This window comes from Symsagittifera roscoffensis, chromosome 4, assembly GCF_963678635.1.
Source record: "Symsagittifera roscoffensis chromosome 4, txSymRosc1.1, whole genome shotgun sequence".
In the NCBI taxonomy this organism is placed as follows: Eukaryota; Metazoa; Xenacoelomorpha; order Acoela; family Convolutidae; genus Symsagittifera; species Symsagittifera roscoffensis.
In genome coordinates, this window is record NC_087065.1 from 75395863 (window position 1) to 75417298 (window position 21436).

Consider the following 21436-nt stretch of genomic DNA (forward strand, 5'->3'; position numbering starts at 1 on the left):
TTTCTGTGAAGACCACGTGTAGGATAGCGTACAATTCCCTTGGGCTCAATTTGCCCCTGTTTGGGCCATACAACGGCATTGAGACCTCCGTTATCCCTCTTTCAATCATGAAGTCTCGTAGCATTGTTAGTGCCAACATCGCGTGTTCGGGATCGATCGTGTTCCTATCATTGACCCTCGTCACTAGGAAGCACAGGTATTTGCCCGGGACTTGTGCTAATGATGGTGGAAGCGCTGCCATTCCTCCCAGTCCTGGTCTCTGTCTAAACAGAAACTCCACGTTCTGGTACTCTCTCTTGAAGTCAGCTTCCAGTCTTGATTTGAAACTCATGTCCGCCGTGATACAGATTGCGCTAGTCATGTCTGACAGAATGAAGTCACTATCTGTTATCAGGATATTTTCTGAGTATTCGTTTGGTATTTCAAACTTCGTTTTGAAATTCCGTCCTATGGTAGGCTCGGCCTCCTCCCCTTCCAGTTCCAGCGCGCACTTTTCTCTCACTTCTCTGAGTTTCTTTATCATCAAATTTTCGGTGTGGGTAAGTCCTACCCCCACTCCCGGACAAAAATATTTATCGACGTCCCCGTCGATGATGCTGGGTCTAAATTATCTGGCGGAATGTCGAGCGGGCTGTCTGTTGCCGTCCAGCCGAAAATGTTTTCATGCCGTTTTCCAGCCGTCCTCCGTTTTCATGTGCTTCCCCGCTGATATGTCAATTTGCTCTATGCTCTGTCCTTCCTCGCTTCCGTTCTTGACATCGCGCATCCATTCTAATATCCTCAGGTTCGTATTCTCCCTCCTCTCTATCTCACTGTGTTCTAAATCCGTCTCCCGCTCCGGTGTCGAGTAGTCTTCCTGTGGGTAGTGTTCATTATCATCGATGATCTGCCATTCACCATCTGCCGTCAGCTCGCCCACACTTATTAGTTCTTTGCCTAGGTCATCGGGTTGTATCTTGTCGATCAGGAAGTCGTCCCCATACCTGTTGTACCTCATGCCTGTGCGTTTGCGATTGCCACTCCTTGTCCCCGCTGGTATTGACAAGTCTGGTTCATTCCACCTCGGCACCTCACCTTGCTCCGGATCGTTCCAATCTTCTTCCAAATAAGATTCCGCTTCAGAGTCCGCGTCTATTTTTTCGATGTCATCCAAACTCAAGTTCTCATTGCCATCATTCTTATCTCTGGTGCCTTTTTCATTCACTTTACAGGCTGGTTCCACCAGTAGGTACTCTAGTCCCTCCATGTCCTTTGGTATACACCAGTCCTCTGGGGATGGGACATGAGGCTTCAGTTTCTCATAATGTGCTGCTCGCCCAGTACTCAAGCGGTAGAACCGTCCTTGTTGATGTACTTCAGTTATCATGAATGGTCCTCTCCATTCCTTGAGTAGTTTATTCGTCCCTTTGGGCGGTATCACATTCTGGAAAACCCACACATACTGGCCCACTTCATATGGCTTCGCCTGTAATATCTTTTCATCATATTTCTTGCGCTGTCTCATTTGTGCCTGCGCAGTGTTCCTCCTGCATAGCTCGTTTATTTCCTGCTGTCTCCTGATCGCTTCTTTCACGTAAGCTTGAGGCGACGTCCTCTTCCCTTCATATTCCGGGTAAAAGAACGTCAGGGGCATCGCTCTCTCTTTGCCTGTCAACATCATGAATGGACTGATTCCCGTCGTTGAGTGTTGAGTACTGTTGTATGCCCCTACGACTTGCGGCATATACTTATCCCAGTCCGTCATGTATCTAGAGCAGTATACCCTCAGCATGTTCACCAACGTTCTATTCTGTCTCTCTACCAGCCCGTTGGTCTGAGGATGGTAACTCGTTGAGTGTGCTTGAGCAATGTGTGACCTCTTCATTAATTCCTTAGTCAAGTCCCCCACAAAGGCCTTGCCGTTGTCTGACTGAAAAGTCATTGGACAACCATACCTCGATATCCAATGGGTTATCAAGTGGTCACAAGTCTCCTCTGCCGAAGCTGTTTGACACGGCACCGCTTCTGCCGGTTTTGTGAAGTGATCAATTATAACCAGTATCTGGTTATACCCCGACTCCGTCATACAGATCTTCTGATGGTCTATTTGCACCACTTCATTAAATTCCGAGCTTTCCACCGACTTGAGTGGGAATTTCATCTTCCTTGGGTCTTTCACTTGCAAGCATGCCAGGCATGCATTCACCCACCTCTCACAGGCTTTCCTCAATCCTGGCCAATCGAACCTGTGAAGTATTCTTTGTTGCACTTTGTCTATCCCCTGGTGCCCCATTTGATCATGTGATCTGAACAGCACCTCTGTCTGATACAATTGTGGTAATATGATGAGGTTGTGCTTGTGTAGTATCTTGTCTTCGTCTTTTCTCTTGCATGCTATCACCCCGTCAGCCGTGTGATAGAGTAACTCTTTCCTCTCTTTGTAGAACTAGCTCAGGATCTTGTAGCTGTCTTCCTCAAGTTCCCCTTTCTCCTTGGACCCCGTTCGGATCCATTTGGAGAGATTGCTTGTCATCTTGTCATTCTTCTGGGCTCTTATCAGGTCCGACAGCCTATATCTCGCCTTGAAATGTTCCTTCAGCGCCGTGATCTGCCCATTCATCTCCCCAGGGTTGTGGACGTCGTCATTCAGCTTCACGCATACTATCCTCTTTACTACCTTCATGTTATCTTCTGGCACCAGGTTTGTTCTCACATTTGAATTGCATGATAGTTCCCTGAATGGCTTCCTCGAAAATGCAATCATTTCCAGTTCTTCACCACCTCGTATTTCCTGCACGTCCAAGTTGAAGGTTCCTGAGGACGGATCTGTTTGTAATTCCCTGTCGTGGTGTCTAATCTTTTCTTCTGCCAATATCATGCAGAGACTATCTTGATTGTCATTGCTCGCTTCCGAGTCCTCATCCCACATTTCACACTCCCCGGACAAATTTTCTCCTTCAGTGTTTTCTTCTTCCGTGGACGTGGACCGCTCCCCGGACTCTTGACCTAGTCCCAGGCATTCAGCTTCTTCCTTGAACTCCACTATCTTTCTCCTAACTCTAGTCTGTTCAAGTAATTCGGCTGGGATCTTTTCAACCAGTGACTGCACCACTTCCTTCCCATCAATGTTAGTCACCTTCGAGGTATTTCTATCACTAGCTGTCCCGCTCTTTCGCAGTATTGTGACCTCAGGTTCCTCCTTACAGTTTTATTGAACCACGGGCTTATCATCTGCTTGTTTCTCGAGTAACCCCCTTAAGTCTTCGTCTATTTGTGCTTCCCCCGTCTCTACCTGGTTGAGATCGTAGCCTTTTGCTTTGAGCGTCTCCCTCACGATCTTCGTCTTGAGCATTATTCCTGTCGGCATCCCTAGGTTCTTTTTCAAGATTGTTTCTTTCGTAGTATCTTTTGGTAACTAGGGTTGATCTTCTATTGGTTTGCCTGATTTGTCCAACCATCTCGTTAGAGGAAGACTGTCATACGTTTCCTTGTCCATGAAGGAGAAGCCATCCTTGATCTCAGGTCTATCTGCCTCCCTCTGTTCTTGTCTCTCGTAGAACTCCGTCTTCTTGCTCAAGCTGTCAGCATTTTGATGTTTGTCTCGTGTTCTATGCTCAATTATCATATCGTATCCGTCCAGGCGAACTATCCACCTCCCAATGTAACTTTGGTCCATTGAGTATGTCTTCAGCCAGCTTAGTGCCCTGTTGTCTACTCGCAGCTTGGATGGCTCGCTGCCTAGGTATGCCCTATATTTCTCGACAAAGGTAACCACCGCGAACATCTCTGCCTTCGGTGCTCCGTACTTCATTTCCGTGACACTTAGGACTTTGCTCCCGTACGCTATTGGTCTCAAGACTGTCTTCCCGTTCCACTCTTGTTCCTGGTGGAGTATTCCAGATATCGCTACTACCGACGCGTCCGTATCCAGCACGTACATCCCTTTCTCTGTTGGCATCCCTAGTACTGGTGCCTCGCACAACTCTTTCTTTATTCCCTGGAATGACTCTTCCGCTGCGTTGTTCCACGTGAACTTCTTGCCCTTGTGCCTCATTAACTGTTTCATCGGATAAACCTTGTCTGCATAGCCTTTGACGAATTCTCTGTAGTAATTTGCAAAACCCAGAAAACTCATCAATTGGTGTTCCGTTTTCGGCGATTTCCAAGTTAGAACTGCTTCTACTGCGTCTGGATCTGGTCTGATGCCGTGTTTGTCCACCATCCTGCCCAAGTATTTTATCGAGTCCTTGAGTATCTCACACTTTGATGGTTTGCTCTTCAGCCCCGACCTCTTCATGCACGCAAATACTTCGTCAAGTCTATCAATGTGGTCCTCCAGTGTGGGTGCCGCTATTACCACGTCATCCACGTAGCACATTACCAGATTGCCGTAATTTTTTGTCACGCGTATCAGCGCGTGTGCCATCAGCCGCTGAAACGTGGCAGTGGCATTGCATAGTCCAAACGGCATCCGTTTCCATTGAAACAGACCCAACTCGCAGGCAAACCCTGTCTTGTCCCTGTCCTGTTTCCTGATTGGTAGCTGCCAAAAGGCCGAGCCTAAATCAAGAGTCGTAAAAAATTTTGCATCACCTAACTTCGAGAGACTCTCATCAATCCTAGGTATGGGATAGGCATCCTTCACCGTGACGGAGTTCAGGTATCGAAAGTCACAACAAAACCTCAACTGGTCGCCTTTCTTTTTGGCCATCACTACTCCACACGCCCACGGTGATTTGGATGGTTCTATCATGTCATACTCTAGTAGCGTCTCAATCTCCTTTCTACACGCATCCGATTTGTGTGGGGTCATGCGCCTCGCCGCCTCCCTGTGCGGTATTGCGTTTTCCTCGAGTTCTATTTCATGCTCAACAAAATTACAACACCTTGAAAAAACCTCCTCGAAAATTATACCTTGAAAAAACCTCCTCGTTCCGTTCTAGTACGTCCTTGATGGCTTCGAGCTGTTCGTCCGTTAACTTGCCTCTTAAATGTTCAATTTCCGGTAAGACCGGTTTATCACTCTGTATTTCATCTAGTGTGGGCCGTTCCGGGAAATTCGAACAGCTCGATAGTCCATCGTCTGTCTCTGACTTAAGTGACTGCACAAGAACTGATGAATCTTTTTTTTATTCAATCGTCTCAAGATACAAATTTTGTCCCTATGATTGGGACAATCAACAACTTCATTTTGTTTATGGTTTTCAGCCATTTCATATCGAGTTTTTACAGGTAAAGCATATTCCAGTTTCCTCCCCCTCTGTATCGTGATTGGCATGTCAAGGGTATTCAACAAGACACTCACGCAGAGACCGCTCTTCGTGATCGAGAAGGATCTCCCTAAAACAGCAGCACTTTGACTATTTGGATTTGGGACTATGCATACCTGCTTGTTGTCACTTAGTTCATTGTAATTTTTCATTTGTAAGCTTACGATCGCCGCCTTGTTCGCCTTTAGCCTCACCCTCCTACTCAAGAATACCGGTGCTTTGGTTTCATTTGCCATTATTAAATTTACCGGTTTGATTGCGTACCTCCTATCCGGGTTCCGTATCCTGAACATCGCATTGTTTAGTTCAATCGCTACATCAAAGTTCCTGATGAAGTCTCTGCCTAAAATAAATTGGTCAGACTCATCTAGGTTTTCTACCGCAAGAAAGCTCATCCACAGGTTACGTTCCCCCAGATTGAGGGCTATTATCGGCGTTCTGCCCAACACCCGCAGGGCCCCTTTGTTTGCAGCTGACAACCGTATTCTCGAATCTATCAAATCATCTTTGTTGAAGCCCATTTGTTCCCAAGTTTCGATTGGTTTGACACTCAAGACTACTCCCGTATCAAGTAACCCACGTAACTGAGTCTTTTTACCACTTATGTCTAGCACATCTGCTGTCACATCTGCGTCTGTACCGATGTGCATTGCATCTTCTTCAAGCATGGCGCAGTGTCCAATCGATCTCACTTTCAACTCTTCTTTTCCCACGTAGATTTGCCCAATTAGATCTTCATCACATGTTATCATTGTTTTCGTATAGATGTTGATTCCATCTATATTTAGCATCACCTCATGTGGACCATAAGCTTCTGTATACCTGTTATCAACACGTACCGACTTGCTACCCCCTCTCGTGAGTAGTGCCCTCAATGCTCTAGAAGTCGTTTGTGGGCTTATACAACTCAAGTAATCTGCGTACACATCAATGTGCATTATTGTCTGGTCACTTGGTTCGCTCAAGTTCCTCGTTACTTCGTGGCCGCCCACAGTGATTATTGACATTATTCTTGCCCCAATCTTTGTTATGCCAGATGGCTTTCCTGTAACCATTTTTACAGTGTTGCAGTTTCCATTTTTTGTCGACCCCTCAGCAGCTTCTGGTATTGTTTGTGAGCAACTTAATGCTTCGTTCATTTTCTGTCTTTCGATTTCTTGCTTCAGCCGTTGTTCTATTTCTTTCGCTTCCAGGTCCTGTTTCACTTTGTTGATAGCCTCCGCTGCCGCCTTCTCATAATTTATTTCTAGGGCATTCTTTGCCGTGGCCTCTATTGCACTATTACCTTGTGTTACAGCTTTCACTGTTTTCGTCGGTAGCTCCGTACTTGGTCTTTCTAGGTTTTTCGTCTCAAATACACCTTGTCTGTTTCTCTGGTTCTGTACCGCTGCTAGCGCCAACTTGTGTTTTGGATGACTCTGATTCTTAACCGCTTCCCAAACCAACGGACAGTCCATCCTGAAGTGCCCCTCTTGGTTGCAGAAGAAGCATCTTGCACCTATTTTGATGATCAAGCCACTATAGAACTCGTGTTCTTCCATCTGGCTCATATCTTCTCATCGGGTGCATATCCCAAACTCTTCATGCCCTGTTTATATGTCGTGCAATCCGCCACATGATGATCAGCTGACCCGCAGTTAGCGCATGATCTGCGCTTGTCCATGTCGTCTCTGGGCTTGTACCATGACGACCTTTGTGGCTGACTCCCCCCCTGTGTGTTCCTGTTGTCTGAGTACGAGTATTTCTTGGGTTTCATCAGCATGTACGCTCTTGACTTCTGCCTCATCTCTTCTGGAGTTGGTGCACTGTCTTTCGACAATGTGTAGTACGTTGCTAACATCGTTCTCAAGTCATCACTCTTTACCCCATCAATGAACTTTGAGGCGATGCTGAAGTTCCTTCGATTGGTAGATTCTTCCGGGTCACTCCTTCTTCTCAAGCTCTCAAGATCATCTAAGAACCTGTCTATCGATTCATCGTCCCTTTGTCTCCTCTTTTCAAATCGCATCATCGCTTGATGACCCTTCATGCCTGAGCCGAATCTATTTAACAATATTTCAAAGATTTTGTCCGCTGTGTCGCGTTCCTCTTCTTTCTTCGCAACCACGCATTTCAATGCCGTGCCTTCCAGATTGCTTAGTATCGCTGTGCATGCCTGTCTCTCATCGTTCAAGTTGTCTTGTTCTAAGTGCAACCTCATGACTTCTACCCAAGTGTCAATGCATCCATCTGAATCATCTTTGAACTCTTTCGGAATCTTGAAAGTTTTCCTGGATTTGTTGCTTCCTCTGTCACTCGAGTCGGTGTTCCTTGTGGCGAAGGCTTCTAGCGTCCTGTTCATCATTTCCCAGGTGCTTGCCCATGTCATGGCATCCGGTCCCACGTTGTTGTGGGTCGTGGAGTCCCCTGGACCACTGGTTGTGTTCGTTGTTCCATTTTTTATAATAGCCCTGGCCCCCACCGGTGCCTTAATCGCGGCCTATCGGGTTGCTGGTAACGGGGTTGACTGTCGTTTGTTCCTTTGTGGTTCCACGAAGTCAACTCTATTACCTTGTGTCCGCTCTGCCGCTGGCCTGTCTTGTGGTGTTGAATTCCTCAAGATAGCGTCTAGCTTTGTCTGTATTGCACTTGAGCTCTCAGCCTGTTCCCTACTCATCGTATCCATTCTCGTTTCCAAACTCCCCAACTGGCTATTCACTGCGTCATATCGCTGCTTCATTTCTCGCATGTCTTTCCTGATGTTCTTGTCTCGCTCTTCATCAGTGGTTTCTACTTTGTCAGACATCTGCTGAAGTTTTTCCTCCGTTGCTCTCACTAGATGGAAATAGTTGTCCAAGTACTCATGTTTGTTGTTTCTCATTTCCTTCCTTATCACATTTCTTTCCTGTTCGCTGTGCTTCAGTTTCTCATCTATCTGATCTAGCTTCGCCATCAAGTCGCTTAGCTCAAGAGTCGTCGTTCCATGGTCCGTTGTTGTCCTGTAGTCGGTCGCTGGTCCCGGTTTTTTCTGACCCTCGTTCTGATCGGTCTCTGTCATTCTCGTGGATACTGTTCCTAATGTTTTGCTTTTCTCGACTTTCGTCTCCTCCACTGCTGGGTCCTTCGATCTCATTCCGACCATCACCGCTAATCTTTCAGTAAAAGACGTTCTCTTTTGAGACTCATCCTTCACTGTTTCTGGCGTGTTGCCTGTTGTGTCTTCCACGTTGTCTATCGGTGAGAACTCTATGGGTTTCGGGTTAGGTTCTTCCGCACTAGGCATTGGAGTTGACTCCGTCGTTTTCTTTCCTACTTCATCCACACTTTGATCCGGTGTCTCTAGATCAATCTCGATGGTGGGTTCTACTCGTTCCCCTTCCGTGCCCTCTTTTGCTCTGTTCTCCGTGGTACTCCTTGTGCTGACCATACTAACTGAAAAGTTCTTCTTTGTTACCTTCGGAACCATTGATGTTGTTTTAAGTAGCGACGAGTTATACTTTGTCTTCGACTCGGTAGATCTTGTTTCAGCTACCGCTACCCTGCTCCGCCTCATTATTTACAATTGTTACTATATGCAGTGTTATTATCTACAAAATTCTGCTCTAAGGTTAAAACCTCTCTGATAAAATTTTATAAGAAGAAATATCAATTTGCTAAAAACAACTTTTCCTAAGCTTTTGAAAATTCTATATGTTAGGATCGGAAAGAGAATATGATTTTACAATTGGTTACTTCAACCTGACTTAGTACTCTTTTAGTACCCCCCTTCCTACTGCTGTTCCAAGACTTCCTCTCTACTGTCCCAAGACTATTCAGTGCTGTTCCAGTACTTCTTGTTAGTGCCCAAGACCACTGTCCCAAGACCCTTGCCCTAAGTCTGCTGTCCCAAGACTACTGTCCCAAGACTAGTGTCCCAAGACTAATGTCCCAAGACCAACGTCCCAAGACTAGTGTCCCAAGACTAATGTCCCAAGACCAACGTCCCAAGACTAGTGTCCCAAGACTAATGTCTCAAGACCACTGTCTCAAGACCAATGGCCCAAGACCAATGTCCCAAGACCACTGTCCCAAGACCAATGGCCCAAGACCAATGTCCCAAGACCAATGTCCCAAGACCAATGTCCCAAGACCAATGTCCCAAGACCACTGTCCCAAGACCAATGTCCCAAGACCAATGTCCCAAGACCACTGTCCCAAGGCCAATGTCCCAAGACCACTGTCCCAAGACTACTGTCCCAAGACCAATGTCCCAAGACCACTGTCCCAAGACCAACGTCCCAAGACCAATGTCCCAAGACTGTTTCGTACCAAGACTGCTCTGGTCCAAGACTGTCCCAAGGCTGCACTGTCCCAAGACTATCCCAAGACTGCTCTGTCCCGTGACTGTCCCAAGACCGTGTTGCTCCAAGACTGTCCCCAGACTGCAATGTCCCAAGACTTCTTCGGTACTGTCCCAAGACTCGTCACTGAGTGTCTGGATATCGGGTCTCTTCTTCTTCGTTGTAGGGACTATTGAACCACTGTACCTTTTACCACCACTTGAGCTCTAGTAAAAAATTTCCCAAAATCCCTATCTTAATGGTCAAAACCCAAATTCTAATCCCCCTGTATTTGCCTCTATCTCTATGTTTCAGGCTATTTGAAACCCTAAATTCCCCGCAGGTATCTTATGATCACCTGTTCGCTAAAACACCAACAAAAAATTTTCACCAATAAATAAAACTGGAAAAATTTCAAAAACAGATAGATGAATTCCCCTGAAATTCAAGGTTGACCGATGTCAATCTTTGTCCGAAAAAAAAAGGCTGGTACCCGATTGCCACGCGTTTTCCTCCCCCCTGCTAGCGATCTTATGGGGTATCTCAAAAACTGTCTATGTTCGTTCCCCCCTACCGATCCGAACAGGGTTACCTACCTTAACCTGATTTTAATTTTGGATATCCGCTTCTTATAACCAACGCGTGTAAATATCTAGTGTAACTAAATCGACGATACCGAACAATTAGTTACTCTAACGTGTCCCCCCTTTTTACAATTTACAACCGCTAACCTCTAACCTAACCAGCCCCCCTGAATCTGGTCTTTGGAGATAATAATGGCTTAAATGGGGTCATTAGTGCTGTCAACTGCGCGTAGTGTGACACTTGGTTGACGAGTCCAAACCAAGCACGTATGTCAGAGATGTTTGTAGGTCGCCGAAAATTCTTTATGGCGTCCAGATACTTTGGCAGTGGTTTCACATCGTCATCTGTAAAAAGGAAGCCGGCAAATTCAACGACACGCTCGCAAAACTGGAACTTCTTTGGATTTATGATGATTCCGCTGTTACCAAATAGCGTCAGATAGTCAATAACTCTCCAACAATGTACTTTCAGCAACTCGTCCCATAATAGTGCGTCGTCCACGCATTTAGTCTTCCTGGGGATGGAGGCTATAATATTGTCATACCGTTGGTTATAGCCATCCCCCGAGGCCAGGTAACCTTGAGGTGCCACTTTGTATCGGTATCTGCCGTATTCCGTGATAAAGGTAGTAAGATGCCGCTCCTCCTCAGCGAGTGGAACTGAGTGGTAGCCATTCCAGGCATCAGTCTCAGTTCTCCATGTGCCCGCCGGTATGTAACAGTCGCCTACTTCGGTCACATATGAGGCTTAAGAAAAATAGGCCCTATAACCATTGGCTCAAGAGTCAGGGACACTATCTCTTGTGTTTTTCTACCTCAAAATGGTCGGAGCCAATTCGGTTCGCTTGCGACATGAGACTAGAACCCGTTACAGCTTAAAGGCTACTACCAAAATATCCCCCCACTCTATAAAATAAGAACGTCCCCATACTTAGGTCTCAAAATACACAAAATACACGAACGCCGTTAAAAACAGGGTCGGAACAATCCGTTAAGTTACTTTTTATTGGACAGTGGAACTTTGATCCATTTCAGATGGATCAACCTAAAAATCGCCTTATCTCAACATAACAATCATAAAACACGCTCGAGAAAATTAAATTAGGGACTCACATGTTGATGCACTCGAGTACAAGGAGTAATCAAATTGATAAGCAACTCGAGAATTGGATAATATAACTAGATAAGTTCAATACTAATCAGTTTTGATAACAGAAGTAAATTCTGACTCTAGAATTGAGTTTTTGTATGAACCATTGGGACACTCAAGCTGTCCACCTTTCCATTGAAGGCTCACTCTGGTTCGTTTCGAATAGTTGTTCTCTCTTCTTTTGATTATCTCTCCTCCTATTTCAGGATGAGACAGCTCTACTCGTGTCTTATTTTGTAGCTGGAAATTGCGAATAGCAGTTTCCTGCTGTTTTCTTAAGTATTTTCCCGCAATTGTAAATTCGGTCGTTCTGATTTTTCACTTTGTGTTTTCAGTTGGTGCGAGAAAACTGAGCATGACAGGCTCCATTCGAAATTTTGAAAATAAAAACTTCACTCCAAAATTACGTATTTTCGTGTCCCTCAAGGTCAAACTTCCAGATATGACCAACTGGCACAGTATGATGCGTGCTTGTTTGTATGGAGGAACAATGTGCTGTGTCTCCCTGACGCAGTGGGTGTTTAGTGGGCGCATGTCCACAGTGCGACGTGGCGTGCCGTCCTGTTTCGGCACGACGTGCATTCGTGCTTGCCATTTTGTAGGCACTCCCGGAGGAACCTTCTGGATTACGCCCAGAGCCTCGAGCTGGGCTTTAACCTGCTCACGCCAATGCATGGGCACGGTAGCTGCCATATACACAGCGACGGGGTAGCGTTTGGATCCACGCTGATTTTATTTGGGTCACCAGACATGAGTGGCAGTGGCTGGTGAGGGCATTTATTGAATGCAGACGCTGCGAATGTTTTGAGAAGCCATTCTTTCATCTTCGGGATATTTTCCGGGACCGGAGCAAACGGGAGTTTCCCAGGGCGGCCCTGTGGGTGGCGGTGAACTTGGCAGCCACAAGGGGCAATACCAGATGTGCGTTGCGCTTCTATTCCAGTGGAAGCAGTGGAGCAGATAACGGGAAAACTGTCGTTGATAAAACCCAGTTCCTTCATGGCTTGGCGACTTAGGTAGAACAGGTCAGTAGACTCTGTCACATATACCATGGCCGCAGTTGTAGCCTTCCGGCCTGTGGACGGTTTCGTGCCAGATAAACGCAGGAATAGGGCACCCAGAAAATCGATGTTTTCCCCATTGATGGCGTGCATTCACTGCTTGACCTAGACGAGGTCGGATGTACTTAAGCCGAGACGATCTAACACCTTTTTACCCATAAGACATGACTGGGCGCCTGTATCGGCCACAATCGACAGTTGTAGGCGACATGTTGGGGTGCTTTAGGCCTAAGTGGCTGTAATCTGACGCGTCAATAGAGACACGCAACTTAACAATTGGATGTGGCATCGATGCTGCCTGTTTCCAACCGGATGTGCCGTCGAATATGTAGTTTAGGACAACTATCGTCTGTTGTGCCCACGTATGATCAACACCAGCGGCTGTTACAGGATGCGCCCATATCGGACTTTTGTCTTCACTGACCGCGACGCCAATAATGTGGGAGAAAGCGCCCGCCTCCATGTCTGACGACCCATCGAGGAGGGTAGATTTTAATACTCATGATGCATTAATATCGACTTGATTTATTCATAACATTTTGCCGATGTATTTATATAGCGTTGGTACGACCCTATCGAACTTGTGCACGTACCGTCGCATGACGGAAGGGTCCATTTTAATTGAAAATGGAGTGGAACTTTGTATTCGGGTGTATTTTAGTTTCTTTTGTTCGTTCCACTGAAAGTGGGGTTATAATTTGTCTTGAGTGTGTTTTAGGTTTTGTTTTTTTCTTTGAAAGTAAGGAGAAACTTCGTCTTCAGGTGTGTTTTACTTTTTTGTTCTTTTTCCCTGAAAGTGGCAATGAACTTCGTCATCGGATGTGTTTTAGTTCTCTTTTTTTTTCTTACTTGTTTTTTCAATTTGAACATAGAAAAAGACTGAAAAATACGTCAATGGACAGCTGCGCAGCAAATACGGGGACACATTTATTCGTGGTAACAATGTTTTGTACATCAGTACTACAAAGCGAAGATGAGAGGAGATACGTAAACGTATAAATTTATTTTATTTTTGGCTTACCCTTGCTTTATTTGAAGATTAAAAATTTATTGTGTTTTTAGACGTGTTTTGTCAAACTATGGTCCGAAGATTCTGTGCTACTTGATTAGTAACTGGCTACCCTTGTTTCTTTTTGTTTTTTTTAGCTCGTTAGTCCTCAAATTTTTCGTTTTTTGTTTTATCGAGTAAGTGAGCTAATTTGCATTTTTTCAAGAAAATTATATTTTTTATGCTCTAGTGTGTTAACGGAGGGGGCAGCGTAAAAATTTAGGTTTTCACAATTTTCCGAAGATTTTCAAAAGGAAACAATTTTGCTCGACGGGAGTCTAAGTAACTTTTGTTGGCTCAGTTGCTGCTCATTTATTATGTCCGAATTCCTTTTAAGCGCTTGTTATTGTGTTTGTAGACGTGTTTTGTCTCACTGAACATCATTCCGGACAAATTTCTGAATTTTTGTAGGTGCTGTTTGGAAATGTTTTAATTTTTTGGACTTAGTGGCTTTTGTATTTTCTATCTGCTAGCCTGCAATGCTGTATCTGTGTGTTATCGCAATTAATGAGATGCTCTGCGTCGTCTTTGTTTTTGAGTTTTTTCACATTGAAGGGTTTCTGCTAAGGTAATTTCTGCTTTGTTACCGCTTGATAAATTTTCTATCGATGATTTTTTACATTAGATTGTTTTGGCCACGTTTTTTTTGCAATACTAACCTTATTCATTTCGATAGATTTAATTTCCGAATTTTTCTTAATTGGCTGAAAACGAATGGCGCAATTTGGCTGAGTTTGGCAAATTTCCGAAGTTTGGCTGAAACGAAGGGCTCAATTCAACATAAAGTCTACCTTGTTTCGCTCTGAAATACATGAAAAGACGAAAAGTTTGATCTAAGTGCGTTCTGAAAAGTACGGTTGAAATCAAGATTTCCTTTTTCTACAAGTGCTATGAAAAACCATTTATCGTTCATGGAATTGTGCGCATTATAAGCGTTGATTTGTTGCCTGTTTTAACCTTGAAAACAGTCCCTGATTTTTTTCAGATTTTCTTGCCTTGCCTCGATTCAGCAATGATCCAAACTGTAAGAAGCTTGAGTTATATTTTATTTTGTCTTTACTGATTTAGTTTATTGGCTAATGCTTTTATTTTACGATTTTTTAGCCAGCTTCAAATAAAGTGGCAGAAGTCAGAGAAGTGACTCGAATAGAACGTATAGGTGCACATTCGCACATACGAGGGTTGGGTCTAGATGATACTCTTGAAGCGCGCAAAGTGTCGCAAGGTATGGTGGGACAAGCTGCAGCCAGAAGAGCCGCCGGAGTGATTTTACAAATGATCAAAGACGGGAAAATAGCCGGAAGAGCAGTATTATTAGCAGGACAACCTGGCACTGGGAAAACGGCCATCGCCATGGGTGAGATTTTACGAAGAACTGTTTATTGCATGAATGCGGAATGTCATGCACTGCCTAATCCACCGCACCCTCCCCATGACATGTAATTTTAGTATTTTCATTTACTCAAGCAATTTGTAATTTTACTAACCTTGACTTGGTTTAATTTCCTTTTTGTTTTTTTTAGCCTAAAAATTGTTTCAGCCTAAATGATTTGGGCTAATTTTTCTAATCTTGGGCCTTTCAAGAAAACCATAATTTGTATGCTTTCTTTCGGATCGCACAAAATTTCAAAATACAAATTTTTCATGTCAAGTTTTATTTTCACTCGATAGTTACTTTCAAGTTTTCATTAAACGCCGTAGAATGTGTGTCTGAACGTGTTTTCTGTAAATATAACATCATTCCAGACAACGTTTTGAAGTTTTGTAGTAGTTTCTGTGAAAATTTTTCAGTTTTCTTTGGAATTAATAGTTGTCTTTTCCTTTCCTGTCTGCTAGCTTTTGTGTAATCCCAAGTGATGCGAAGCTCTGCTTCGCCTCTGTGTAATAAACGCATTTTTGTAATTTTCTGCCGAACACTTGGTCTAGAGGTAACGAATACCCCTGGGACGGTCAAAGGTCTTGGGTTCGAATCTAAGCCGGTCCTTTTTTTTCAATCATGAAGTTGTTTCGTTGGCCTATTTACCACATCACTGAATTTCTTGCGCTGTAAGCAATTCTCTTTGAAAACGAAAAAGTTTTCGGTTTTTGCTGTAAACTGTCGGCCTAATTACCGCTCGATTAGGTTTTCTTTTTTTTAACGCCGGCAATTTTTTTGAATGTTTTTTTTTCTCAAATTGAACTTCATTGCAGACAAAAATGTGAAAAGACAAATATGTGATTGTTTTCATTTTTTCGACTAAATGTCTTTTTTTCCTGTCTGCTAGCTTGCAATGTTATGTTTGTGGTCTCGCAAGTGTTTTTTTAAATCTGAAACGCGATCAAATTTATTAGTTGAAATGGTGTGTGAAACTTGTGCCCTTGCAAAAAAATGAATACTAAAGATGTTGCTTCCAGAGGCAAAATTTTTTTAGAATAGGTAAAAAATTTTCAGAATTATCTATTTTATAGCCTGGAAAATGTGCAACTAAGATTGAATAAATGACTCGAATTAAACCACAATTAATAGCGTGTATAAAATAGTATGAAATCGCGTTTCTCAACCAAGCGTAAGAATTTTGATACAAAATGGAAAAATTTCGTATCCTGCTTGCTTGTCGACCTATTGTTGGTCTGGTTAAATTTTGTCGGCTTTGTTTTCAGATCACGGATTCTTTTTGTGTTGTAAGCAGTTTTCATTGTAGTTGCACGTGTTTCTGATATGCTCCTGTAATTAAAAAATTTTCTAATCCTTGCTTTACGTTTTTTTTTCTAGTATTATTATTTTCGTTTTAAAAGCTCATTCTGACCTAAATGGTTTTGGCTTGTTTTTATTGGCTGAGTCAACTAATTTTAGTAGTTTGAAAGGGAGTTTTATTTTAACACCGCCTGCCCCTCAAAATACAAAAGGATAACGATCTTAAAACTTGAGAGTTTTATTGTGAGTAGCCAATACTCATACTTAGATTGGATTGGAAGACTATGTGAAACACTCGATTAAATCAAGTACTGCCTTAAAAACATGAAGATGAAATTTTTCTATTTGTTTTATGCAATTTTTTTTTATTCGTGCTCAGCGTTTTAAATGAAATTTCTACTCTATTCGAAAATGAACAGTTTTTCCCGAATTCTTTTTGTTCGTTTTTTTGGGTCCGATTGTTTCACGAGAAAAATCGCATCGCAATCTACCTGATGAAATATTTAACAGCAGTTTCGAATGTTTTATTTATCATTTCATTCAAAATAGGAAAGAACTTTGTATTCGGGTGTTTTTCTCTTTTAGTTTTCCACGCAAAATCAGGTTCCTTAAATAAGCATCGGAATGGGTCGAGTGATATACCATATTAAAGCTCTTTCAGTCTTAATTCGGTTGACATTAAAAAATTGACCCAGTGTTGAGAAAATAGGTTTAAACTTTTTGATTTTTGGTCTAAACGCGAGCGAGCGAGCAGGCTTACAATAGCTTAATTATGCTTCATTTGAGCCGTAAAAACTTACTTTACTTGAGTAAAGTCACTCGTTCTTATACTTTTTTAACGCCATTTGGGCAATCGAAAACTTCAAAATTACGATGTTTTTGTAATTTCGTTTTTTAATGATTGTTTTTGTTTTTCTTGTCATTTTTCTGCAAAAATTGTAGTCCATTTTGCCTGTTTTACAATTGATGTCAACTATGCCTAAGTTCTAGTTTTTCGTTCAGATCCTGCTATCACACCACGCAGAAAAAACGACACTAATTTGAAAAAATTCTTTGTGGTCGGAGCATTCTGTGCTACGTGCGCAGTAACCGCCTATCCTTGTTTGAGTTTTTTATTTCCTTCTTTCGTTCTTTTAATGGAGTTTTTATATTTCAATTTGACTTCAAAGCATAATTTTTGAATTGTTTTAAATTTCAATTAAATTAGAAGAGCTTTAAGTTGAAGTAATTTGTGCTATGAAAGTCGAGTTGAAAAAACAATCGTTTTTCGGTTTCTTTGAAGCTGTCTGTTAGCTATATTTATCAATTTTTAATGCAGAATTTTTACTCGCATGGCTTTCATATAGCAGCCTAATTGGCTACATGCCACTGTTTTTGGTTCAGTGGTCAGAATCAGGGGCCGATCTAGGATTTTCTCGAGGGGGGATTGGGTTGAGGATTTTAAATAACATTCCAAAATCTTGACCTTCATTTTAGGTCGACCAAATTGATTTTCCGTGCTCTCCCATAGCACTAACAAAAACTGATTTGGCCAAAGTTAGTTTTTGCGCAGTGGGCGAGTTTTTGCCAAAACAGGCCAAAAAGTGTTCCCCCCCGCCCTCAAAAATGGTATCTATTGAAAATTTTTAGGGTCAGAAAAAATGGAGGTCTTAAAATAGCTTTGGGTAGTCCGGGGTCGAATCCCTGAGGAGGGGGTGGAGAGGGGCGTCCGTAGACCCACCCCCCAAAAAAAATCCGCTACTAATCAGAATAGAAAACAATCGAGCGAGAATAAAGAGCTTGAAGCTGAAAATGGCCTGGAATCAAAAGTTGTACCACAGCTTTTAGCGCAAAGTTAGAATCTTTTACTGGTATTCCAGGGCAGAGGTTTTATTAGGAATATATTTTCCAGGTATGGCTCAAGCACTTGGCCAGGACACGCCTTTTACTGCAATGGCTGGAAGTGAGATCTTTTCTCTTGAAATGAGCAAGACAGAGGCTTTGACACAGGCTTTCCGAAAGTCCATTGGAATCCGAATTAAGTATGACCAGTTCTTTTTAGGAAAAAAAATTCAATTCTTGAAAGAATCAGAGTTATCGAGCTTGTTACACTTGCGAAAGAAATCAGCCTGTTAAGCCTTAATTTGCCTAGAAATTGAAAACATCCTTTTGATTATTATTGAACCTGATTTCATTAAATGTTCTGAAGAAACATAAGAGGTCATACGAATTAACTAAATGGTTTTAGGGAAGAAACCGAGATGATCGAGGGAGAAGTTGTGGAAATTCAAGTTGATCGCCCGGCAACAGGCCAAGGCAGTAAAAGTGGCAAGCTCACTCTAAAAACGACAGACATGGAAACTATTTACGACTTGGGAGTGAAAATGATTGAATCGATAACGAAAGAAAAAGTTCAAGCTGGAGATATTATAACAATTGATAAAGCCACGGGAAAAATATCCAGGCTAGGTCGCTCTTTCACGCGAGCCAGGGATTACGATGCAATGGGAAGCCAGACTAAGTTCGTGCAATGTCCAGAAGGTGAGCTGCAGAAACGCAAGGAAGTTGTTCACACTGTCTCACTCCATGAGATAGATGTGATAAACAGTAGAAGTCAGGGTTTTTTGGCACTGTTTTCCGGAGACACTGGAGAAATCAAACCGGAAGTGCGTGATCAGATAAATGCCAAAGTGGCTGAGTGGAGAGAAGAAGGCAAAGCTGATATTGTACCTGGTGTTTTGTTCATTGACGAGGTGCACATGCTGGACATTGAGTGCTTCTCATTTCTAAATCGTGCATTAGAAAGTGACATGTCACCTGTTTTAATCATGGCCACAAACAGAGGAATCACAAAGTTTGTATCAATCTTTTAGTTATATTTTTGAGTTAGTACATGCTATGAATTTGATTTGGGTTTGTTTTGCAGAATCCGAGGAACTAGCTATAAAAGTCCTCATGGGATCCCAATTGATTTACTGGACAGACTGTTGATTGTGGCCACCACTCCTTATTCAGAAGCTGAACTGAAGCAGATTCTGGTCATTCGGTAATTTTTTTTACACTACCACGTGAAAAAAAAACAGTCACTGAGTTTCCTATCAAATTCTTAAATTTAAAATGAAGTGGAGCATGGTATTGGAATTTCGTTCTAGCTGTGAAGAGGAAGACGTTGAGATAAGTGATGATGCGGTTGAGATTCTGACCAAGATTGCCCAAGAAGCTTCTCTCCGATATGCAATACAACTCATTACTACTGCCAACTTAGTCTGCAGAAAAAGAAAGGTGAGAATTTTCAGTGTTTACGATGAGTTAGCTTTTCAGCCCACAATTACTGCTATGATTTCCTCCGTTGAACGCTGATGCAATTTTTTAAAGCCAAAAAATGTCATGATCAATGTAAGATGACCGACATCATGATTCGCTTGACAGTGGTTTTTTAATGTCTGCGTCGTATTCCATTTTTGCGACACGTTATTTTTTACGCGGTGACATCAGCAGCTATATTTTGGTGTGTTGTTTTTAGGGAACAGAAGTGAGTATTGAAGACATCAAGCGGGTCTACTCTCTCTTTATTGACGAGGCCAGGTCCACCGAGTTCCTCAAGGAATACCACAAGGAATTCATGTTCAACGAAGGTACAAACTTTTTTTAAATCTATTTAGATGTTTCTCTGATTATAGCAGCGGTGTATTTGTTCAACTAATATCAGAACTGATTTGAATACCAAATTACTAAATTAAAAATCGCGAAGAATTTTAAAGTCTAAAGAAATGATTGTTAGCTTCACCGAAACTGGCTCGTACTTTGGCGGGTATTCACTTGTTTCGCCCCCTCACACGTTTCGTCCCTCATAAATTACTGGCACATTTCGACCCCACACATTTTGCCCCTAAAATATACCTTACGAAAGCGGCGGTTAATTAACTGTTTAATAAGTTAGGGGCGAAACGTGCGAGGACCAAATGTGTGTAATTATTAGGGGCGAAATGGGCCACTAGATTTAAGAGGGGCGACATGTGTGTGGGGCGAAACATGGGACATTCACTTTGGCGCTATACCCTCAAATATCTGACATATAGCTTAGTAGTCCTTGGTCTCAAGCTTAATATCAAATATCAATATGAACTAACTGTCCCAACAAGCATTAAACTGTGTTTCAGACGAAGGTGACGCTAATATGGAAACGAATTGAAAGTATTGTGATCTGGCAAAGGAACCCACAGCTACTGGACAAACCACGTCTTCCGCGCACCTTTTATGATCATCTCATGGCTCTATGTTCATTCTAGAAATAGCAGTGCCCATCGGTGTACATAGCAAAATTTGTACTTGTTTTGTTTTCTTTTCACTGAAATACATATCTATTTGAGACCTCGTTTTTTAAATCTGAACTGAAGTTGATCATTTCGTTTCATCGTCGTGCAGCAAAGCGGCGACCGTTCTTTTATTTTTTGGATGAAATAAGAAACATGAAGAGTTCTATGGTTATATTTTACAACATTTATTCAAAGTAGGGCATGGAGCGGTTAATTTTAGTCTATCCGGTTAACCGGGTTGATTTAACCGTTTAACCGGTAAAATTCTCGACTTTTTGGAAAAACAATTGGAATCATATAAATTAATTTTGAATTCACTCAAGTGAGGCAATTTGTTCAAAAGCAGAATAACGAATAGCTAAGTTTTTTCAGGCTTATGATTTTTCGATATTTGGATTCTTGTGAAAATCAAGATCAATGGATTTTTTTGTTTTTGATGTTTTAATAAAAAATGTTCAAGAGAAAGATAAAGATGTTGAGAGAGTCTTTCAATCGCAAAATTCAGAAATGTTTCATGAAGAGACCCGACTGTTTATTAGCAGTGACCTCTGTTGTACAAGTTCACTGGTTTAATTTTTTTAACCGATTAAAATCCAACCATCGATACACTAATTCTTAGAAATCGCTGAAGGCGCTTTGCTTTGGTCGACAATAAACACAAATTATCTGCAAAAAGCGTGACAGAAAAATACGGCTCTTGGTCTAATTTTACTGTAGACAATTATTTAAGATTTTTTGTTGCTGATTTCAAATTTTTTGCAACATATGGACATTTTGCGGTTCTACCAGTTCTTAAAAACAAATTTAAAAAAATAAAAAAAATTTGAAATACAATTTTACTTGCGAGAGCAGGTGTACTTTTATTCGAGATTTTCCCGTAAATAACTTGTAAAAATCTATGTACAACGTATAATGGAACTTCGATATATTTCATGGTTCCCTTCTCACATGGCCTAGAGTTTATCTTTTTTGCAACAATGCATTCTGCTTACGCTGAATCGATTGATTTGTACTTCTTTTTACGTCGTATGAAGGGCAAAACTAGATTTTTATGCTTTTGTGTGTTACAAGAGGAAT

The 21436-nt window shown here is 42.3% G+C and overlaps 1 protein-coding gene across 1 annotated transcript in view; it reads left to right on the forward strand.

Moving 5' to 3' along the window:
• The window catches only part of LOC134843580 (ruvB-like 2), a 269223-nt gene extending 248809 nt beyond the window's left edge, over positions 1 to 20414 (forward strand). The window contains exons 2-9 of the mRNA XM_063859720.1: positions 14374 to 14414; positions 14495 to 14747; positions 17956 to 18085; positions 18292 to 18897; positions 18970 to 19089; positions 19196 to 19325; positions 19567 to 19678; positions 20204 to 20414. Of these exons, the coding sequence (XP_063715790.1) occupies positions 14403 to 14414; positions 14495 to 14747; positions 17956 to 18085; positions 18292 to 18897; positions 18970 to 19089; positions 19196 to 19325; positions 19567 to 19678; positions 20204 to 20235 (1395 nt within the window). The 5' untranslated portion in view covers positions 14374 to 14402 and the 3' untranslated portion in view covers positions 20236 to 20414. The remainder of the gene's footprint in view (positions 1 to 14373; positions 14415 to 14494; positions 14748 to 17955; positions 18086 to 18291; positions 18898 to 18969; positions 19090 to 19195; positions 19326 to 19566; positions 19679 to 20203) is intronic.
• Positions 20415 to 21436: the final 1022 nt, after the last annotated feature.